Below are 21,433 nucleotides of genomic sequence, written 5' to 3' on the forward strand. Positions count from 1 at the left end.
TTAATTACTTATATAATATCAAAAAATTTAAATAACACTTTCCAACTAGTCTTGTTAAATAAAATCATAAATTTGCTACATCATATAAAAGCTCATACATGTTATTTGGTACAGTGGCAGATTGTCAAGATATACATGGACACTCAAGGATTTCTCTTGATTGAAAAGGGACATGGAATTTTGGTCGTATTTTCTACTCTTGCAGGCGGCAAGGTGATGCCATACCCTGATGGTCTTATGTGGAGGCATTTGATGCAATGCTAGTCAGACTAGGCCACATTACTAGAAAAGGAGATTTTCGATAAGTTGGTCCTTAGGGAATTATCTAGGTGACACTATATCCTTTTGATCCCTATGATGGAGCAAAGAGGTGATATGAAATTAGTCAAGTAAGGACATGACGAAGAAATCTTGGATTCTTATGTAGAATCTAATTAGATGAGATTCAAGGTTGTTATAAATAATATCGGAATAAATCCTACTTATGGTAGATTAAAGGATACAGTAGTGCAAGTCCATTAAGGGTGATCATAGATTAACCATATATAAATATTTATGATTGGATATGATTAGATTTTGAACTTTCGTTTAACAAAGATGCTAAGCCTTAAACAAGGAATGTGAGGATTTATTTAAGTGTGCGTTTAATCCCACATTAATTATATATCGGATAGATTTTAGGTACTTATAGTTTGAGAATCCCGAAACCAAGATAAAGATCGTGTCCATAAGGTGTGACAAGGGTGGTTCTTTGGGATGATGAACAAGGTATGCCTCTTGGCCTTAAACCATACATTGATGAGTTCAAACAAAACTACAAGAGATGCATTAAAGAGATTGTACCCACCCTTTTTTCTGCTTCAAGCCCATGTATGTACCGGGGACAAAAAAAAAGACAATAATGGTGGGACAAAATTACAAATGAGTTTGAGGATATCCGCGCGGTTTTCACCCAGGAAAGGTTTCAGAGGCCCATCAGCTTCAGCTAATTCAAAAATTTGCATGTCAAAGTCTACAAACCATACAAGCTCCTGTCTGAGGACAGGCATGATTAATTTTTCAGATATACGTACTCCTGCAATGGCACAAAATAGAGGGAACGACAGATGAAATCATCACAATTATTTGGTTTTGAGGGTCTGGTTCCATTTGGTTAGAGCAAATTTGCTCAATATACATGTTTTCATTATTATCCAGGTAAGTAGTTCTACCAAGTGATATCTTTAGACGAGGCATTTCGCAAGGCCTAAAGCAGGGATCTTCATGCAAGAAACCAAACAGCACTCAGCAAAATTCATCTCTACGGTATTCCAAGTGTTCATGATATGAACTATCCTTGAGATATCAATGTGTTTTGATTAAAGATATGATCGTTATACTACTTTGAAGAGGAGGGGCAGAAATCATCATAAAATTATTTGCATGAATGAAAAATATCAATGCATGCATGTATCAACACTAGCTGAAGCAGTGTAATTCAAAAAACAATTTCCAACAGCTATTTTTTGTTTTTCTTTCTTTTCTTTTTTTTTTTTTTTTTGATGTAATGTTTTCCTTTATTTTACTTTGATCAAATTCTTAATACATAGGATCGATGGACGGAATGGCTAGAATGTTGTCTGGATGGGATAGGCAAGGGACACTTGCTAGAATGCTGTAGAAGGCAAATCCTGGTTAGCCAAGAAGTGTGCGAGAAGCTGTAGAGCTTGGCCAGGAGTAAATGTTGGAACTTGGTGTCCAGCGCCACGGATTGTAACAAACGCAAGTCCCTCGTAGATGATTGTCCACCCACCAACCTAAACAATCGCATGGAATTATCCCATCTGGTTGTTTGAAGGTGAGGATGAAGACAGTAATATATATGGTTCTTAGAAATTAAATAATCATTACCTGTTTATGATGGTACCATGGTGACCATTCCTGAACAGTTTTGAGGCCAAGCTTGTTCAATGCGTACCTTGTCGACGTGACTGGAACTCTTCCATCAGTATCACCACTGTTTAGCCAAATAGACATGTAGGACGAGTACTTCAGTAGAAAAGAGAAGCATTTAGCAACCACTGTATCAAATTAACCAATATGATGATATCATGAAACCCTTCTACTTGCAGGAACCGCATGAGCATGTGTTGCACCAACAGCTATTTGACATAAAATAGTGAAGAACATGTCAAGGGTAAGGAGCATATTAATCTACATTAGTTGTAAAATTCATGATTCTTTGTTCTATGTTGTCAAGGTAAAACAAGGTTATTAGAATACAGTTAATGAGATTCTTTTTACCATGCCATAATTATTATATGCATGTTTTATGATTGTTAGGAGTATCATGGGATTGGAGTACTGCTACGACTCTACTGCATTATAATGATATACACGTTTGACATCACATATTCCAATCCGACCTACTTGAACTGATATATGCTACATAGCTACGTAAGTTGGCATTATGCATGGCTAAATATCGATCCAACGGTTAAATCGGGTCGAACTTGTAAAGAAATTCACCTGTAAACCCACACTCTAAGGCCAGCATTGATGAGTTTACGCAGGATGGGGAGCACAGATGCTGGCGCATCATTCCAATCGTTGATCGCATCACTTTCATAAAAAGTATCAAATAGTTAGCATCCGTCGTGATTGAATGTGGACAACAATTAAGAAAACATAGGTAAGAAAGAGGGCTCCTTTAAACGGTTCCAAAGAGGACGGAGGGAGTGAGAACTGTACCTGCAATGAGTCCAGGGGTACGCAATACCTGTAACGTTGGCATGCAAGGCTTTCTGGACCTCTGGACGATTAAAGTATACCTCAGTATACTCTGACTGGCAGGGATCGTAGCCGGACGGCTTCTGATGCCACGCTCTCTACAACAAAGAGAAAGCCAATCTTATTCAAAATTTGTACTTGAAAAAGCTGTAAAAATTTTGCAAGCGACCCATGTCCTCATGGAGTTGTCTAAAATGCAACTCCTCAAGGACAATGTGAGTCTCGTTTCTGAAGTAAATTCTTGTGGCTAGAGCAAGAATGCCAAGGGAGAGCTTACATATTTGGAGAAGTGCTTAGAAGCAGAGCCTACGACGTTGAAGTGTTTTTTAGAGGTGGCATAAGTGTTCTGGTTAACACAAACAGGAACATACAAGCTATACATGTCGATGATCTTATAAACAGCAAAGTATTCGTCCAATGCATTATTGCAAGCCAGGCTAACATTCTGGTCGCTGAAATTACAGCTCTTCTTCACTTTCTCGTACAGTTGATCAGAAATGACTGCATGGTCCCAGGCATAGTCGATCATCCCCCACTGATCGGAGTCGTCGTCTATTGCGGCATTTCCTATCTGAATCATTAGAGATGGTGAATGACTAAGAACACAAATTCTTAAGATTGATGACGAAAGAAAAGATGGCAAAGTGGCGCAAGAAAAAACCACTTCCAAGAGCTAATTAGTACAGGAAGTTTATGATAGTGATGGATGTTTCAGAACAACTTTACCATGAATCCTTTGAGATTTATATAATCATCCTCTGATGCTTTTTTGTTTTCATCTATGATTTTCTCAGCAAGTTGAGGAACATAATGCCCTGCAGATGATGTGATAACAAAGTAACTACGTTCCAACTATAGGAATTACAAATCAATTCGCTGAAAAAAATACTACTGTGATGATCATTAGAAGAAGCAAATCTTTACCTGCATAACTTTCTCCAGTAATGTAGAAGTCATGAGACTTGAACTGTGGGAATCTCTTAAACCAATTCACAAGGAAGTTGTACGAGTCGATAGCTTTTAATAATAATTATATGAAGAAAGTCAATAGTATTCATGAAATGTATACAAACTCTACCAACTAAGGTTGGCCATTAGTGAATCAATGATAATGTACTTTTTCAAGCTTACCAGTAATCTTATCTCCAAGGTTCTGCAAATCAGAGCTCGTATTTGTATAAGAGAACCCCACACCAACTGGGGCCTCCAGAAATAGCAAATTGGCCTCTGAATAATAAATGAGAAGAATCAGAGTATTATTATCTATTGCTGGTTTCATTAAAAAAAAAAAAATCTATAGCTCCAATTCTATTAATTCTCTTATTCTGTCTTGGACAAAACTTAATTTCGAGAATACAGACACAAGTTGTTCATTTAGTGAGGAACGGGGCGTTCCTCCTAAGCCGGGCTCAGGCAAAATGATCTAATGCAGTTCTGAGCCAGGTCCATATTTCAGACTCAAATCCGACAATTCGGGTATGGCACCTGTGCAGTCTGGACTAGAAAAGGACCACGGCATCATGTTTTAGTTCCAATCCTAACCCATTTAATTTCTGGGACATAAACTTAAGCTCTTAGCAAATTTTGACAACCAAATTGTAGACAAGGAAATTAGGTCCAACCCTTTGCAGCGTTCACCTGATGTAGACTTACTGAATGGTTCGCAGCTTCCCCAACTATTGCTTCACAAATAATGGTCAACCTCGGAAAAAGTTGCCCTTTTGGGTGGACACCATAAGCAAATGGACTAAAACATTTTATGGAATATTTTTAGTTGAAATACCTAACTTAAACGTTTCAAGTTTTTATAGTATTTACTAACACATTGGAAATGCAGTGGTAGGTGAGTGATGAGTGGCCTTGCCTTTGTTCCAGGAATACTTGTTGAGTTTTATCTCCGGCCAACCTTTTTGCGTTAAGAATGGCCCAAGCTCCTCTGCCTCTCCGTACCCAATGGACGAACAACCAGGCCCTGGATGGTATCAGAAAAGTTATTTGATATTTTCATTAAAGGAAAAAAAATCATATATATTAGGCAAAAACAACACAATTCTCCAGTAAATAAGAGCCTTTTATCAAGATCTAGCCAAAGATGATGAGAATTGCACGCATGTGTTATTGATTGAACTGCCAAAACCCAATGTCAAAGCAAAGGCAGATGAGTGTGACTATAAGTGGAAGCATACTTGGAGGCACTGAGGCACTTCCCCCACCTTATCAGAATGGAAATCAAAGATACAGTTTGTGAAATTTGATACAGGGGAATAAAGCAAGAGGATAGAAAGAGAAGTGGAGAGGAAACTACAAAATGATGGTATTCATGTGCTCATGGGCAAAGGCACCATTGCTTTAGACATTCCAAACTATTTCATATTTTTCCCACTTACATCGTGCTTCTTTGAACCATGATCTCCCTTTTAAATTAAGATACTCCTCCAGAGCTGGTATGATTATCTTTTCAAGGTATATTTCATCATCAATATGTCAGGGTGATCAACCGATCGAATCATGAGAAAAAGTCATATAAGATGTCAACTATATGTATGTAGAGAATTAGTGGACTTACAAACTCTTTACATCTAAAAAAAAATCAAAAACCATATATATATATATATATATATATATATATATATATATGTGTGTGTGTGTGTGTGTGTGTGTGTGTGTGTGTACGTGCGTACATAGAGAGAGAGAGAGAGAGAATGGATAATGAATTGGACGTAGAGTACGGAGACTTAAATGGAAAATTCTATGGTCATGAATAACGTATACCTCCATTAAGCCATAGGACGAGAGGCTTGTTCTGGACGTCATGAGTGGCCTCGAAGAACCAATAGAAGAGCGCCCTCCCGTGGGTCTCGTTGACTGTAACATAGCCGGCATACTGCTTAAACTTGACCGGCGGCTGACCGGGAAGACTGAACACGCGGTCGGCCTCTTGCTGCTCGACGAAATCATTGTCTAATTCACTTGATTCAACGACAGTCGAGTAGTAGCACAAGAAGAGTAGGAGGGGAAGGAAGAGAGAAGAGGAGAAGACACCCATCCGGTGAATTGTAGTTAGACACTTGAAGGCATGTAGTTTCTTCCTCATCTCCTCCATATATGAGGATGGAGGATGCAGAAGAGGGAAGTTTTTCTTTGGCAGGGGGAAAAAAAAAATACTATATTAGAAATGCTTATAAATCTGTCCATATTAAGTGTATACTAACAGAGATACTAATCCTGGATATTAAACAGATTCTGAAATTAGAATCCATATAAAGATAGGAATGGAATATGAAATATATCTATATCTGTTTTAGACGGCATTAATAAAAGCAGGATGTTAATTGTTAAATATCCTTCCTCTATTGTGAGATTCATTCTTCTATATGATAAATATCCTTCTTCTATTGTGAGATTCTTTCCTCTATTGTGAGATATGATATCATGTTTAGATTGTCTCTATTCGGAATATTTTGGGTGGGCATTGCTGTAGCATTTATCTTGTATAAACCATTGAATGTATATTTAATGGGGTAAATCCCAAGCATAATGGAATACAACTTTAATCTTCCACATGGTATTAGAGCTATAACCCCCTCCATTCCCCTCTCGTTCCTAATCTTCTTCATCCCACCACCGTCTGCGCCCATCAAAACCCCTCCCCTCCCGATCTCCCAATTTTCCTTCCCCTCTCCCGGCTCCGACATAACCTCTCTCCTTTCCCCGCGACTCCCGCACCTCACACGTCGACCGCCCCTTGCACCCTCTGCCATCCTACCCCTGCACTCGTTGCCGGCCCCTGCACCCTCTACCCCCTGCACCATCTACTGCCCCAACCCGTGCCATCGCCGTCCTTCCCTCCCGCATCCCGAGCGCCTCTCGCACCCCGTGTGTCTGCCCTCTGTGCCCTCCATGGCCCTGCCATCCCCTCCACCCCGAGCCTTCGCCACTTTTTCTTCTTTCCCTCCACCCACCTATCGATCTCTCAACCACCTTCGTCCCTCCTCCCTCATCACCACCTTAGCTCTCTCCCTCCTCTGCTCTGGCCTTCTCCATCTCCTTGTCCTCTCTACCATCCACGCCGACCTAGTTCGATCTTCGACTGCCATTATGGACAAGGCCGCCTCCAGATGGGTTCTATGGACCTCATAATCAAGGGCCCCGAATCCTTCCTCCAGCTCTTTCAACCTACCTCAATCTAGTGCCTGTAGGCTCTTCTTCTCTGAATCTACCTATCTAAATCAGCCATTATGATTGATGTGGCTCAACCGATTGTGGTTCAGTTAGATGGGACCAATTACAACCAACGATCCTTCATGATAAAAATTTTTCTCAAAGGATGAGAGCTATGGAAGTACGTTACTGGTGACATTTCATATCCAGTCGAATTTGATGATTTTTTTGCTCAATAGAAAATCAATAACAACAAGATCATGATATAGATTTCAAATACTATTAGTACATCTATCAGCCTGTAATTCAGCAAGTTTGACACTGCAAAGGAGGTTTGAAACTTCTTCACTAAGCGGTATAATCAGACGAATTTTGCTCTCAAATATAAACTCGAACTAGATATTCACAATCTCAAGTAACAATCAGAGCAATTCATGGCTAATTTTCATTCTCAGATGTCACAAATTTAGGATCAACTTGCCCTGGTGGAGCCCAATTGGACACATGATGCTGAACTCTATTATCGGTTTCGTGAAGAATTCTGCCTTATTTAGTTTCTAATGGCTCTTCATGATGAGTTTGAGTTTGTTCGGGCCTTTATTTTATACAGATCTCCTCTTCCATCTGTTGATACCACCCTTTCTAAGTTGATTGCTTAAGAAACTCAAAAAAAGATCATCTCCTCAAACCCTGATGGTTCTCTCATTTTGGCTGCACAAGTCAAATCGGAGGATCTGTCTTATATCTAGTGCCACTCATGCAAGAAGTTTGGCCATATTGCCTGTAATTGTCAGGCATCTGGTTCTCAACCTTTGCCTGATTCTCAACTTCAAGATATGTCTTCCATATAGTGTACCTACTATAAGAAGGTTGGATATGTTATTTGGAATTGTCACCATCCTAACTCCAACAATATGCGAGTGAAGACTCAAAGTCCTAGAGATCATCCATCCTTCGCTAATGCTACTGTCATGTCGAAGCATACAGCACAAGCAGCTCTATCTCTTACTATCAATGATATGCAGACAATGATTCATCAGGCTCTCTCTATTGGTAATACTACTACCTTATCTTCTTCTGACACCTCCATTTTGTCGGATAAATCATTAGATAGGTGGTTCTTTGATTTCGGTGTTTCCAACCATATGACCTTTAACTTCAATCTTTTCCAACACGTTTCTTCTCTTCATTCTCCACCTCATATTCAAACTGCAAATAGATCATTCATTATCGCCAGCCATAATGGAACCATTCATTCTCATAACCTAACCCTTTCTGATATTCTTCTTACTCCCCAACTTTCTATGAACCTTATTTCTATCGGACAACTATGTGAAAAATGACTCACAATAATCTTTTCTTCTTTTGGCTATGTTGTGTAGGATTGCTCGATGGGGAAGGAAGTTGGGACACACCGTAAGACTGATCGTATGTTCATCCTAGATAAGCTTTATGTTCCTCATATTTTTGGTATTCACTCTATCGCTACTGTTTCTTCTACTGACTTTTCTTTTATGTCTTGACACAATCGTTTAGGTCATCTTTCATTTTCAAAATTATCTCAATTAATTAACAAAAGATTGTTAGGTTCTGTCTCTATAATAAAAGAACTGTGCTGTATTCATTGTAAATTATCTAAACAAATCATTTTATCTTTTTCTTTAAGTCAATCTAGTACTGCCCCTTTTAATCTTATTCATTCTAATATCTGGGATCCTACCTCCTTGTCCTCTATAGGTGGCTCTAGATATTATATTATTTTTGTAGATGATTTCACTCGCTACACATGGCTCTATCTTTTGCATACTTGTTCTGATGTTTTAAAAGTTTATATTGAATTTGTCACCATTATTAAAATATAATTTTCAAAACATATAAAAGTTCTTCATTCTGACTTTGGTGGTAAATATCTTTTCAAAGCATTCAACGAGTTCCTTAAATCTCAAGGTACCATTTTACAGTTATTATGTATTGAAACTCCTCGGCAATGGTATGTTCGAAAGAAAACACCATCATATTGTTGAAACCGTCTGTACCTTGCTTCTTTCCTCTTCTGTCCCAAAAGCATTTTGGGGTGAAGCCATGAATACTGCTGTATATACGATCAATCACCTTCCTTCCCATGTCCTTTGTGATCTCTCACCTTTTGAACGACATTATAATTCTCCCTCTTCCTATAACCATATTTGTGTGTTTGTATATACTTGCTTTGTTCTTCTTCCCAAGCGTGAGTGTGACAAATTATCCAAAAAAAATATAATCTGTGTTTTCTTAGTATATGGGATCCAACAAAAAGGATATCGATGATATGATCCCAAAATACATAAATTACGTATTTCTAGGCATGTCACTTTTTAAGAAAAAATTTTATTTTTCTCTTTACCTCACAAAAAGTCTTTATTTTTCTGTATAGAACTTCTTCTTGATCCTTTTCTTTGTCATGCACCGTTTGAGGAACATGAACAATCTGGCGAGTCTACTGTGTCTTCAACTGGCGATTCTCTTGCAAGTAATCTAGCAGAATCTGAGAAGCGATATCCTACTCGCTCTCATACTACACCAGCTCATTTGAAAGACTATCATTGTTATTTGTCCATCATTTTGCCACTACATGAACCCAAATCCTATCAAGAGGCATCATCTAATCTTTCCTAGCAGAATACTGTGACAGAAGAACTTGAGGCTCTACAAAAAATTGATATGTGAGACCTGATTGATCTGCCGCTTGAGAAATCAAACGTGGGCTATAAATGGATCTATAAGATAAAAATCAAGGCTGATGGTTCCATTGAGCACTATAAGGCTTGTCTTGTTGCCAAAAGATTCACACAGGAGTATGGCATCGACTATGAGAAGATTTTTGCTCCTATTATTCGTATGACCTCTGTTTGTACTCTACTTGCTATAGCCACTACCAAACAATGGTCCTTACATCAATTTGATATAAAAAATGCCTTTCTTCATGGAGACCTATCTGAAGAAGTGTATATGATGCTACCTCCTGGTTTCTCTCATCAGCCTAATCAAGTCTGTAAATTTTATCATGCTCTTTATGGTCTCAAACAGGCATCTTGGGCTTGGTTTGAAAAGTTTCAAACCACTCTTCTTCACTATGGATTTCTCCAGAGCCTTCATGATTCTGCCTTATTCTATCGACGCTCATCTCATGGGATTGTTATTCTTCTTCTTTATATCGATGATATGGTTGTCACTGGTAGTGACCCTCAAGGCATTCACGATGCCAAGCAATACCTGCACAAGTGCTTGGAAATGAAAGATCTTGGCTTATTATGATTCTTTCTTGGCATCGAAGTCAACTATCAGTCTAATGGTTTCTTTCTTTCTTAAGCTAAGTATGCATCCAACTTGCTTATTCGAGCCGGCCTAACAGACAATAAGACTACTGACACTCCTTTTGAACTAAATTTGAAGCTTTGACCTACCGATGGCAAAATTCTTGCTGATCCCTCACGGTATCGATCAGATATTTCTCATGTAGTTCATGTTGCCAGTCAGTTCATATCTGAGCCTTGTTTTGTTCACTATGCTTCTGTACTTCAGACCTTACGGTATATTAAGGGCACGCTCTATCGTGGGCTTCTCTTTTTCTCTTCTGATCTCACTCTTCATGCCTATTCTAATGCTGACTGGACTGGAGATGTCACTGATTGTCGCTTCACCATTGGCTATTGCATCTTCTAGGGACATTATCTGATTGTCTGAAAAAGCAAAAAGCAAATAGTTGTATCGCGTTCTAGTGCAAAAGCTGAATACCATGCATTTGCTTATACTACTGCTGAGATTGTCTAGCTTTGTTAGCTCCTTGATGATATGAGTGTCCAATTATCATCTCCAATGCCCATTTATTGTGATAGCAATAGTGCAATTCAAATCACACGCAATGCCGTTTTTCATGAGCACACCAAATACATTAAAATCGACTGTCACTTTACTCGCCACTACTATCAACATCAGACTATTGACCTACCTCATTTTTTTTATATGATCAAATAGCTGATCTATTTACAAAGTCACATACCAGGGAGTGCTTCCAATATCTTCTCTCCAACTTCATCTGTAAAAAGCATCTTTAGTTTGAGGAGGGGTGTTAAATATCCTTCCTCTATTATGAGATATGACAAACATCTTTCCTCAATTGTGAGATTCCTTCCTCTATTGTGAGATATGACACTATGTTTAGGATGTCCTATTCCGAATATTTTAGCTGGACATTATTGTAGCATTTACCTTATACAAGCTCTTCAATGTATATTTAATGGGGTAAATCCCAAGCATAATAGAATACAACTTTAATCTTCCACATTAATCATATCATATTTTCTATTCAAATACGGATTTAAGTCAAATATTACTTGGATATAAATTATATGTTGAGTAGAATTTGATAATTAAAGCTAACATTTTTAATAATTATCTATTTTTAGAAAGCTTATATCAAAACTTAGGTATAAATTTTGGAATATATAGAAGTCCTTTGATATTTTTTGAATTTTCCATTAGCAACCTTCGAAAATATTGTAAAGCATCAATTGAGGTATGTTTATTTAATTTTTCTAATCAGAGAGAATAGGATTGATGTTATAGAAAGAATTAATTATGAAAATATAAAATATCACAATATACATCAAGGCAAATAAGGAGATTTTTACCCAATATGTTTTCAGCCTTAATCAAAATTGTGCATTTTGATTGAAAGATAATGTCAAAGTAAATTAGTGCCTTAATCTATTCATTTATCTTTCCTTCAAACATGGTAAATAAATAGATTTTTCTTTCTTTCTCATTTATATACATTTACTTTGGAAACCTTCAATGTTCAAAATCACATAAAAAGGTCGATTGTGTAGCGGAATAATCTAGCTAAAGCTAAGATTAGCTCATTTGAATTCAACTTGATTAAACTCGACAAATAAATGTGTTGATAAGTCATATGCATCTTATATATTATTTTAATTTATCTTTTCCATATTAAAATATATTTATTTTATATATTATTATAAATTAGTATAATTTGTATAATATTAAAACATGACTAAATAATTAGTTTAGAATATATAAACAATCCCATGGTAGATTCCTTAAGAGAGTTTTTATCCAAATTGAGTTGGTTTGACTCCTGCTCCTCTCTCCAACTCCCATGAATAGGCAGGCTCATATGTTGCATATACTTTTTTTAGGAATACAAGCAATGGCAGTACCATGCTTCACTTGCATGCATTGATTTTTATCTTAAAAAGGAAGGAGTAGAACTAAAGCTAGCAATGGAATAACCAACCAATAAAAGAACTGGTCCATGACCACCAAATACAGTACCACCTATTACCATTTTAGACAAGGAATGGTTTTCGTTTTGCAATATGTTACTTCAACCTTGAGCTTTAATTTTAAGAAATATATTTGGTTCCTGAGTAGGAATAGAATTTTACTCAACAAACAGTTAAAATAGTAGCCATCCAATTTTTCTTGAAGTTGAAAAGAGGCCGAGAGAACCAACCACGTGTTTATCAAGGAGAGTTATATTGAAGTAAAGCTCAAAGACTTCATCACCGGTATGATTTTTTTTTAGCTAAATATGTCTTCAATTTGGTCCACCGGAGGATGTGGGCTTCAGCTCAGATCCTCTTGTAAGGCGGGGTGAGTATGAGATTAAAAATTTTTCAGAAAAAAATATCTGATTTTTATCTGCACCCAAGATATATTTTTTTCCTTCACCAGGTGCTCGGCCGCCTCTCTGAAACAATTCAACTTTTTTTTTTTTTTCTGAAAAAACCTCGAATAAACAATTCAACGCAGGCCCTGACATTATTTAAAACTATTTTTCAATCCTAAAGGATTGATTTCTAATGATATCTGTAGGATTCCGGCCCATGTTTTTCTACACTAATTTATGTCATCCAGGGAATCCGTCGTTACTTGGGCCCAATTCTTGAGAATTTACCATTTAAGATTCAAACCCGCACCTCCAATTAGAAATATTATGGAGATAATTGCGGGATCTTTTTTTGTACACTGCACTAATTTGGATCTTTTATTGGATCAGTCGTCTCCTTTTATTCAATATCACTGACTTATTGGCTATTGACACCAATTAGTATGCCATTTATTAAAGACAAGAAGGAATATAAATAATTCTTTTAATTCAAATAGATTGCACATTCAAATATATTATAACTACGTAATTGTTGGTCCACGGACGGTTGTGTCATTCTTGTCCAGATCCCATTTGATTGAAATAGGCAAACAATTTCTGGATTTGGGGGGAACTATGAAATTGAAGGTGGTGTCTTCCTAATCAAACATTGGAACTTTGCGTAGACTTTTTTCCTTTTTATATGATCCTCTATTCGAATGCAAGGTTGGTTGAGGTACATGGGAAAACCAAATGAAGATGAGGTCCATCATGACCTAAGGTGGAATGATGAGTTGTAAAGAAAAGACTGTTCAGGAATAGTCTTGTGTTCGATGTTAAGACTGTGCCTGCATGGCATATGTTAGAAAGAGTCTGCTGCTTAGTTGTGGAGTACTATCATTTCGATATTATTGACTCGAGCTTTGCTACTTTGAGTTTCTGAGACTCTTTGGTTACGCCTGCAGCGATCCAGAGGGTTCTTTTCATTTTCTGAGAGCCTTCTTCTTTAGAGTTTGTCAAGATCAACTTTGATGGCAGTGTCAGAAATGATAAAGATGATTTAGGTTTTGTTATACGGGATCTGGATGCTAGGCTCTTGGCGGCGGAGGGGTCGCAGCTCTTTGACCTCGCCATCCCTGATGCTGAGCTCCGTACTGCTTCGACGAACATCATCTACACGAAACAGGAGTTACAAACTGAGAGGATCTTCATCGAGAGTGACTTTGCCACTATCATTGCATGGATCCAGGATGAGGTGAAGCATGTGGATGTTCATCTGCTTCTCCATGATATCTAGAGGTCCCTTCGTCATTTTATCGAGATGACTATTTGGCACATTTATCAAAAGGCTAACAATGATGTGGACTAGGTGGCCTCCTTTGTTGCCGAGCATACTGATGACTAGACATGGCATCAAGGTGATGCCTGAAGGAAAAATCGACTTTTTTCTTGTAGGATCTTCCAAATCTGATGAGATCTGAGGTGGAATATTTCAAAAAAATTATCCTACGATATTTTAGATCTAAGATCTATTAGATCTAATTTCTATTATCTGATATTAAATCTAAAATCATGATAAATAGAAAAATACCTATAGGGTAACTAGATTACCCTGTAGATGATCGCAGCAATGTCCGAGGTTCTAAAATAGCCACGCAGTCGTTTGGCCTCTATCGATATTCACTCGAGCAGGATCTGGATTGTCTTCTCCTCATGAATCTTTGCTCCAAAAATCAGATCTGGATCTGATCTGGAAGATCTTCAAAAGATCTTCTAAAGTTGGAGCAGCAGCTTCTCGACAAATCTCTACAGCCTTCTAATCAAAGAGCCACCACGCCTTGGACAAGCACCAGATGGACGTCCAACCTCTTGGACGTGAAGAGGGGAGGGAAAGCAGTAGAGGGAGCATGGAGAAGTAGAGAGGATTCGGGCTTTTATTGGTTATTGCACAGAGTCTCTAAACCCTAGGCGCAGACAGGGTTTAAATAGACTCTGCTACGCCATGCAGTGCCACATCATTCGATCAATCAAAAAATTTTAATTAATTCTGAAAAAATTTTGATTGGTGGAGTGATATCATCTGATCATATCAGATAAGAATCTCCACAATCTCTCCTACTGTCGGTGCCAACACTGGATAAGCACAGTGAGATTGGCGCCCCACAGTCCAAGTTGATCAAAGGATCGACTTGTCTCTGATACCAGTTAAAGGATCGAGTTGTACATCGGATCGAATCAGATCAGATTAGAGGCAATGAAATTTCAAAAATTTTTCGACCCGACACGTTATGCATAGATTTAAATCAGATTTACTTAGCATTTATATCAGCATACAAAATAGAGAGGGATGATCTCATCACCTTGCATGAGTAGATGAATATCACAATCCAAAAAATATGGATCTGAAGGAGGTTTACAGATTAGCCGTGCACATGTCTAGCCTCTACAGGTATCCATCGGGATTAATCTTGAATTATTCTTTTTGATAGCCTTTCTGGATCTTAGATCAACACTTGATCTTCTTCCTAATCTCAACACTTGAGACTTTCTTGGCACAAAAAGAACTAGCCTAACAATCTTAGGTGTGAGGAGATGTGGACACTCAACTCTTTGAGCGTTGGACAGAGTGGTGAGGGAGAGGTGTGTGGATACAATGAGAGGTTATGAAAATCTAATTTTCATCTCCATTTGCAAACCCTAAAGGCAGCCTATTTTATAGACCCTTAATTTGAATTCAAAATTCAAACAAAAAGAGCTAAAATGACTAGTTGTTATCTTATGACAACACATTTCTTTTATTCAGATTTTCTTCTCAAGAAAAATCCATCTAAAAGGGAATGTCATCTCTCTCAAATAGGAAGATGAAGTGGGTACCAACACTTGACAGCCACTTATCCTTATCCAAGCAAGAGAGAGATAGGATGTGTGCCTTTCTTCCTTCTCCACAAGCTAAAATCAGAGAGGGGCATGTGGTCCCCTCATTCTTCTACACAATTTCATATACCATGCACATGTAGATGTTCCAAGAGAGAAGGAGATGTGTGCCTTTTTGGATCTCATCTAGAGGTGGCATGTTTCCTCCTTATTCCTTTCCAAAAAATCTATGCCAAATAAGAAAAGTTAAGGAAAAAAAATTAGCAAACTAATTAGCTTAGTCCAACCTAAATGAGGTGCCCAATATGGTACCCCACATGACCCAAATAGACTAGGTTAGGATGAAGGCTATTAATTTGATCTGAACCTTATCAAATAAGAAACTAAGTCCAGAAAAGAATTTAAGTTGAACCATGTGCTAGCATGGTGCACCTAAATCCAATAGGATTTCATCAAATCCTAATCTAATTGTGACTTCACAAGTCCAATTGGATCAATACAAGATCAAATCTCTTATTGTATGATCTCATAGATTTAATTCTGTCCAGTAGTAAGATATACCATGATCTCTATCATAGTATCATTGAAATTTTTTTCAATGAGTTGGAATAATTTCAACTTACACTCAATAAGAGTCATCGATCCATCATAATCCTAGTGAGTTCTCACAATCCATAAGTGATATCTAGCAATATGTAGTGACAACCCATCAGAACTGAAAAAGAACTTTAAGGTATAGTTATCATCTGATTCAGTTCTTCTATTATGGATCCCAATAAGATTGAGGTGAAGGTTTACTCATCAAACCTCATATCTATCATATGATAGAATCATTCGATTCGAGTCCGATATGAAATCCAATAGAATTTTTTTCTATCTTTCACACTGCCATAGCCATGGCTTTAGGACTCAATATCATGATCTATATAGGACTACTTCTCCTCTACCAAGATCGATTGATCCCATCTTGGTACAACTCAATTCTTACAATAAAAAAATTACAGCCAACATATACCTCAAAGCTCCATATGGTTATAAAATCGAACTATGGTGTAGTCAAACTACAGTACCCTTAAGATGAACTACCGATATATTACAAATCAGAGAACTAAACATACAACCGCAGCTATGAACAAGTCACTGATGAGAAGGTAGGAATTTTTGTGACTGTTGGTGATTGGTCATGCTCAGTACCTTTGTTCTTAACAAGCATCTATACTTTTGCTCCAATATCTCTACACCATATATTTAAGACTCATCTATCCGAAGAAAACGATCATACATTAATCTTTCGGATTGATCACCGTCTCCATGATGATCCTACGATCAAAAATAATTTATGAGTTAATTATAATAACATATATCTCAAATTCTCAACTCTTGAGAATATGTGTTAAAAAGTGATATATTTTTATATTTATTGAAGATATTTTTGATAATTTATGATGCTAACATCTTCTTAAAAATCTAATTTTATGAATAAATTAAATTTTCTTATAAAAATAAATAATTTAAAAAATAAAATTAGAGCATATTTATGAAAAATAGATATTAATTTAATTGAGTAATTTAAGCATCAAAATGATGAAAATTTTTTGAAGAATTTATTGAATATTTTTTTTTATTTTTTAGGTAAAAAATTAGAGCAAAAATAGAGCTAAAATATCCTAAAAAATAAAAAATATTACCTTCGATGCATGGTGGACCGGTCGCTCGGTCCACAGAGCCAGGGCGCGATCCACAAAAAATTTCACACGGTCCACAAGCATGGCTCACAGTGAGAGAAGGATTCTGGATGCGATCCAATGGTTGAAATTCATCCCGATCTAGATCTGACGGTCAACATCCATTGCCAGTTTATAAGAGGGATTTTTGCGCGATCCAACGGCCTAGAAGCGATCCATCAAGCGATCGGATGGTTGAGGATGTTCTCGACTTTGAATAGGAGATCTTTTGCATGATTCGATGGTCAAAACTTCATCAGAACCCAGATCGAATGGTTGACATTCGATCCGACTTTGATTCGGATTAAAATATTGATTTTTTGGGCAGATCTGGGCAGTTCAAGCCTGATCCGATGGCCAGGAATATTTCTAAGAGGATTAATATGATTTCTAAAGAATTTAGGACTCTTTCTCCTATCAAAAAATTATGAAAAATTCATCTATAAATAGGAGGTCCGAAAATAAGCTTTGTGAGCAGAAAATTTGAGTAGAAAGTATAGAAAAAAAGAGATATAAAGTTTTCAATTTTGCTTGGTGAGATCAATCCTAACCCTAATCCTAACTATTTTTTTAGTATTAATTACTATTTTTTTTTTAAATTCACCTAAAATTCACCCACATCAACCTAATAAAAATCACATGACAAGAGTAGAAATTTAATTTTTTAGAAGCATTCATCATCTTAGATTTTCTTTTGGTGATCGCTGGAGACAAGGTAAGCTTTCAAATTTGATTAATTTCATGCATCTAATTTAGTTGCATAGAATCCCTTGTTTGAAATTGGTGGTGCATATTCATCTCAAATCAATTTAAGGGCAGCACCTATAATAAGATAAGGTGGAGATCTCAGCATCCTTTTTTAGCCTAAAAACAATCAACCAGCATCCTGTATTAACTCAAACCTAACTAAAATCAAGTAGATATGGGCCCCTAGGATCAATTGAGTTCAGTTTGAGTATTGTGGTTAAGTCAAGTACAAAGTAAGTTTGGACTCATCTCTAAAACTAATGTCTAAGGCTAGAGGTTACAGAGGCTCTTTTTAAGTGGACTCATGGTTATTTAATTGATTTTGTTAGCTTATCTGGTCAATTCAATTGGTGTCTAAGGCAAGCAATGGGAGGACCCCCATGACCTCACCTCTTACCTGGCTAGTTGAAGGAAGTGAGAACAAACCCAATTTGTATCTAGACTAAGCCACTCTATATCGAGCTGTTACGTCTAAGAAATCCGTAGGTGTCTAGATTTAACTGTTTGCTAACATGATTGCAATTAACACTTAACCATAACTAATTCTTCTCATTTTACGTCTTTAGGTCTAAGACTTTTCTTAAGGATCTCACCTTTAAAACTTTTCTCTTTCTTTCTTTTCTCTTCTTTTTCTCCTCTTTCTTCTTAAAAAAAAAATCTTAACAACACACATATTAGGATTTGCACTAATACATGCATGGTATAATTTTTTCTGATCTAGTTGAACTTAATCCTGAAATTGAATGACTGATCCATGTTACACTTAATAATCAAATGGCTAGAAATTTTGAGAACCACATAAGCAGATGAAGGAATATTTTATTCCTTCCACCTAAATCCATCGATGTTCTCATCATTCTATGGGATCAAATATTCTGACTCTAGTCCTGAGGTCGATTTGAACCTACTAGTCCAAAAATTAGATAAAGTTGACCTTCTTATAGATAAATGCCTAGCTTTAGATCTACAATCTCCTGTGCAATACATTCCATCTCTCAATTATCAAGAGATTTATTCTATCTGTGCTAGTCCAGCCCATCATGTGAGTGAATATTCCACGACTGCATAGTTTTCACCTTTCATCCAAGAACAAGTTCAAACTGCTCAAGGTTACTCCAATCCTGTCAATAACCCATTCTTAAATGCATATAACCAAGATTGGAGGAACCATCCTAATTTTTTTTGGAGACCCCAATAGACTTGGCTCAGATCCAAATTTTTTCTATGCAAAACTTTCAGAATAGGCCCCAATATCAAAATTATGCTTATAATAGAGGTCAGCCTACTCAGCCATCCTATTACAATCAGTCTTCATACCTACCTCTTCAACAGACTCCTCTAGCCGATGATAGGTTTAGTCAACTTCAACAAATGATTATGATCCAACAGCAATCCCTCACCAGGCTAGAAGTACAAATAAGTCAATTAGCTGAATCTTCTATGAGGAGAGAACTAGATCAATTGCCAAACGAACCAATACTGAATTTTAAAAATGATCCACCCATCCACCAACCACTTGGACCTAGTCATCAATCCAATGTCCCACCTAAGAATTCTCAATTTGAAAATAATAAAGTAATCTATGAGCTTAGAAGTAATAGGATTCTTAAGGACCCATATTCAAACCAGATGAGAGAGGCTAACACTAATGCTAATCAAAATGAAAATTTAAAAAAAAAGTTAGTACTGAGGCTAACCCAATAAAAGAATCTGAGTCCAAAATTGATACTGAGAAGAGAGCAGATGAGCTACCCAAGATATATCCATCAAAAGTTTTATTTTCTTCAGCCCTAAAAGTCGGTTCTTCTTCTTTAGAATCACCATCCCCTCCAGAATTGAAATCGTCCTCAGTCATACTTGAGAATATATGTTTAGAATCAAATGACATCTTTCCAGTATCCATTACATCGAAATTAACTCCTAAATTAAAAACTCAATTTATGAGCATTATAGAAGAATAAATAGAAAAAATTCTCGATAAATAAGGGTCTGTGAATGGATTTGTGAACTATCTTTCTAAAATTAAGAACGAGGATGTGAACTACATTCTAAAAATAAATAATAAAATATTAAAATTTATTTTAGATCATTTTTTTGAGATTGACAATTCAAAACTATTGAAATTTATCAATCCAATATTCGACACGAGATAGGTGAGAGAATCAGCATGGTCTGACTGAAGACGGTAAACTTAACACTTCCTGAGAGGCAATTCAAATTTTAATTTTTAATTTTATACTTTTTGCTATCTTTTATATTTTGTTTAGGTTAATCAAGTCTTACTTAGTGTCTTTTGTAGATATCTGAAGATAATCTTGACTAAGTTGGGAGGAGAATTAATTTTAAAAAAGATTTTTGGATTAGATACCATCTCTCCTTTTCTTTCTCTTTGCATGCACCCTTCATTTTTTCTACTCCATTAAGGACAATGTCGATTAAGTTGGGGGGGAAAATAAAAAAATTTTTAAGTCTTCAAGTAAGTTAGTATTTAGTATTTAAGCATCTGATTATACTTAAGAATCAAGTTATACCAAGTATTTTAAAAGAAAATTGATGTATAGATTAGAGAGTTTGTGAGATATTGAAGGATCAAGTATTAAAAAAACTCGATAAAGAGTTAAGTTTAGAACTTAAACAATTTTTTTTTAGCATTTCTAAATTTTTCTACCAGTATCAAAGAAAAGTTAACTTTTGATGGACTTGTGTAGAGCAACTATATATTTCTTCATATATTTAAATAAAAAAAAAGAAGAAGAGTTTTCAAGTACTTCATGCTGAGTAATTGAAACTTTTTGCCTAAGTAAGCATTGAGTTTTGCGTTAAAAAGTATGAAGAACAAAGAAGCTTTGTTGTAAAGCTAGTTTTAACTCGTAGCCTGTTTGATTCGAACAAGTAGGTCCGAGGAGTATTCTATACCTAGTGTCCTAAAGCTATTTGGTTTGGGAGTCATTGGTTGAAAACTCGCTACATGGGTCAAACAGAAAGCTTAAGGGGTTAAGACACTCAATAGCAGTACAACGTTTAAAAAAAAAAGAAAGAGAGAAAAAAAATAAATCAATAAATGAAGGATGGAAGTAACAATATACTTGTCTATACGAAGGTTAATAATTTGAAGATAAAGGTAGCAATAATTTAAAAAAATTTAAAAAAAAATTAGTATTCTTAGTTTAACTCTCATATTGACTAGTATTAATATCCCAATGACATACCTCATTTACACTCTACTGAACATCAGTGGCCCTTTTGAAAATTATTTTGATGAAATTTGAGATTTTAAGTTAAATGGTACTTAATTCTAAATTCTTTCTTTACTCGAGGACGAGCAAAGTTCAAGTTGGGAGGTGTGATAAGTGATATATTTTTATATTTATTGAAGATATTTTTGATAATTTATGGTGCTAACATCTTCTTAAAAATCTAATTTTATGAATAAATTAAATTTTTTTATAAAAATAAATAATTTAAAAAAAAATAAAATTAAAACATATTTATGAAAAATAGATGTTAA

The 21,433-nt window shown here is 36.2% G+C and overlaps 1 protein-coding gene across 1 annotated transcript; it reads right to left on the reverse strand.

Moving 5' to 3' along the window:
* Window positions 1-1,646: 1,646 nt before the first annotated feature.
* On the reverse strand, window positions 1,647-5,815 carry LOC140852478 (serine carboxypeptidase-like 34). Its single transcript, XM_073245668.1, has 10 exons — window positions 5,542-5,815; window positions 4,634-4,741; window positions 3,901-3,996; window positions 3,694-3,786; window positions 3,496-3,584; window positions 3,047-3,340; window positions 2,731-2,867; window positions 2,509-2,601; window positions 1,891-1,996; window positions 1,647-1,796 (listed from the first exon to the last, which is right to left on the reverse strand). The coding sequence occupies exons 1-10, from the start codon at window positions 5,813-5,815 to the stop codon at window positions 1,647-1,649; spliced, it is 1,440 nt and encodes a 479-aa protein (XP_073101769.1).
* Between the last annotated feature and the right edge of the window lie 15,618 nt (window positions 5,816-21,433).

Source organism: Elaeis guineensis, chromosome 11 (assembly GCF_000442705.2).
Source record: "Elaeis guineensis isolate ETL-2024a chromosome 11, EG11, whole genome shotgun sequence".
Taxonomy (NCBI): domain Eukaryota; kingdom Viridiplantae; phylum Streptophyta; class Magnoliopsida; order Arecales; family Arecaceae; genus Elaeis; species Elaeis guineensis.

Bases quoted from the DNA above. Each gene is read 5' to 3' on its own strand.
- LOC140852478 (XM_073245668.1), bottom strand. From the start codon at position 5,815: ATGGGTGTCTTCTCCTCTTCTCTCTTCCTTCCCCTCCTACTCTTCTTG. The intron at 3,997-4,633 runs GCAAGGCCACTC...TTTATTATTCAG, and splicing joins CAAGTATTCCTGGAACAAAG to AGGCCAATTTGCTATTTCTG. The intron at 1,997-2,508 runs GTGAATTTCTTT...TTGGCTAAACAG, and splicing joins CTTAGAGTGTGGGTTTACAG to TGGTGATACTGATGGAAGAG.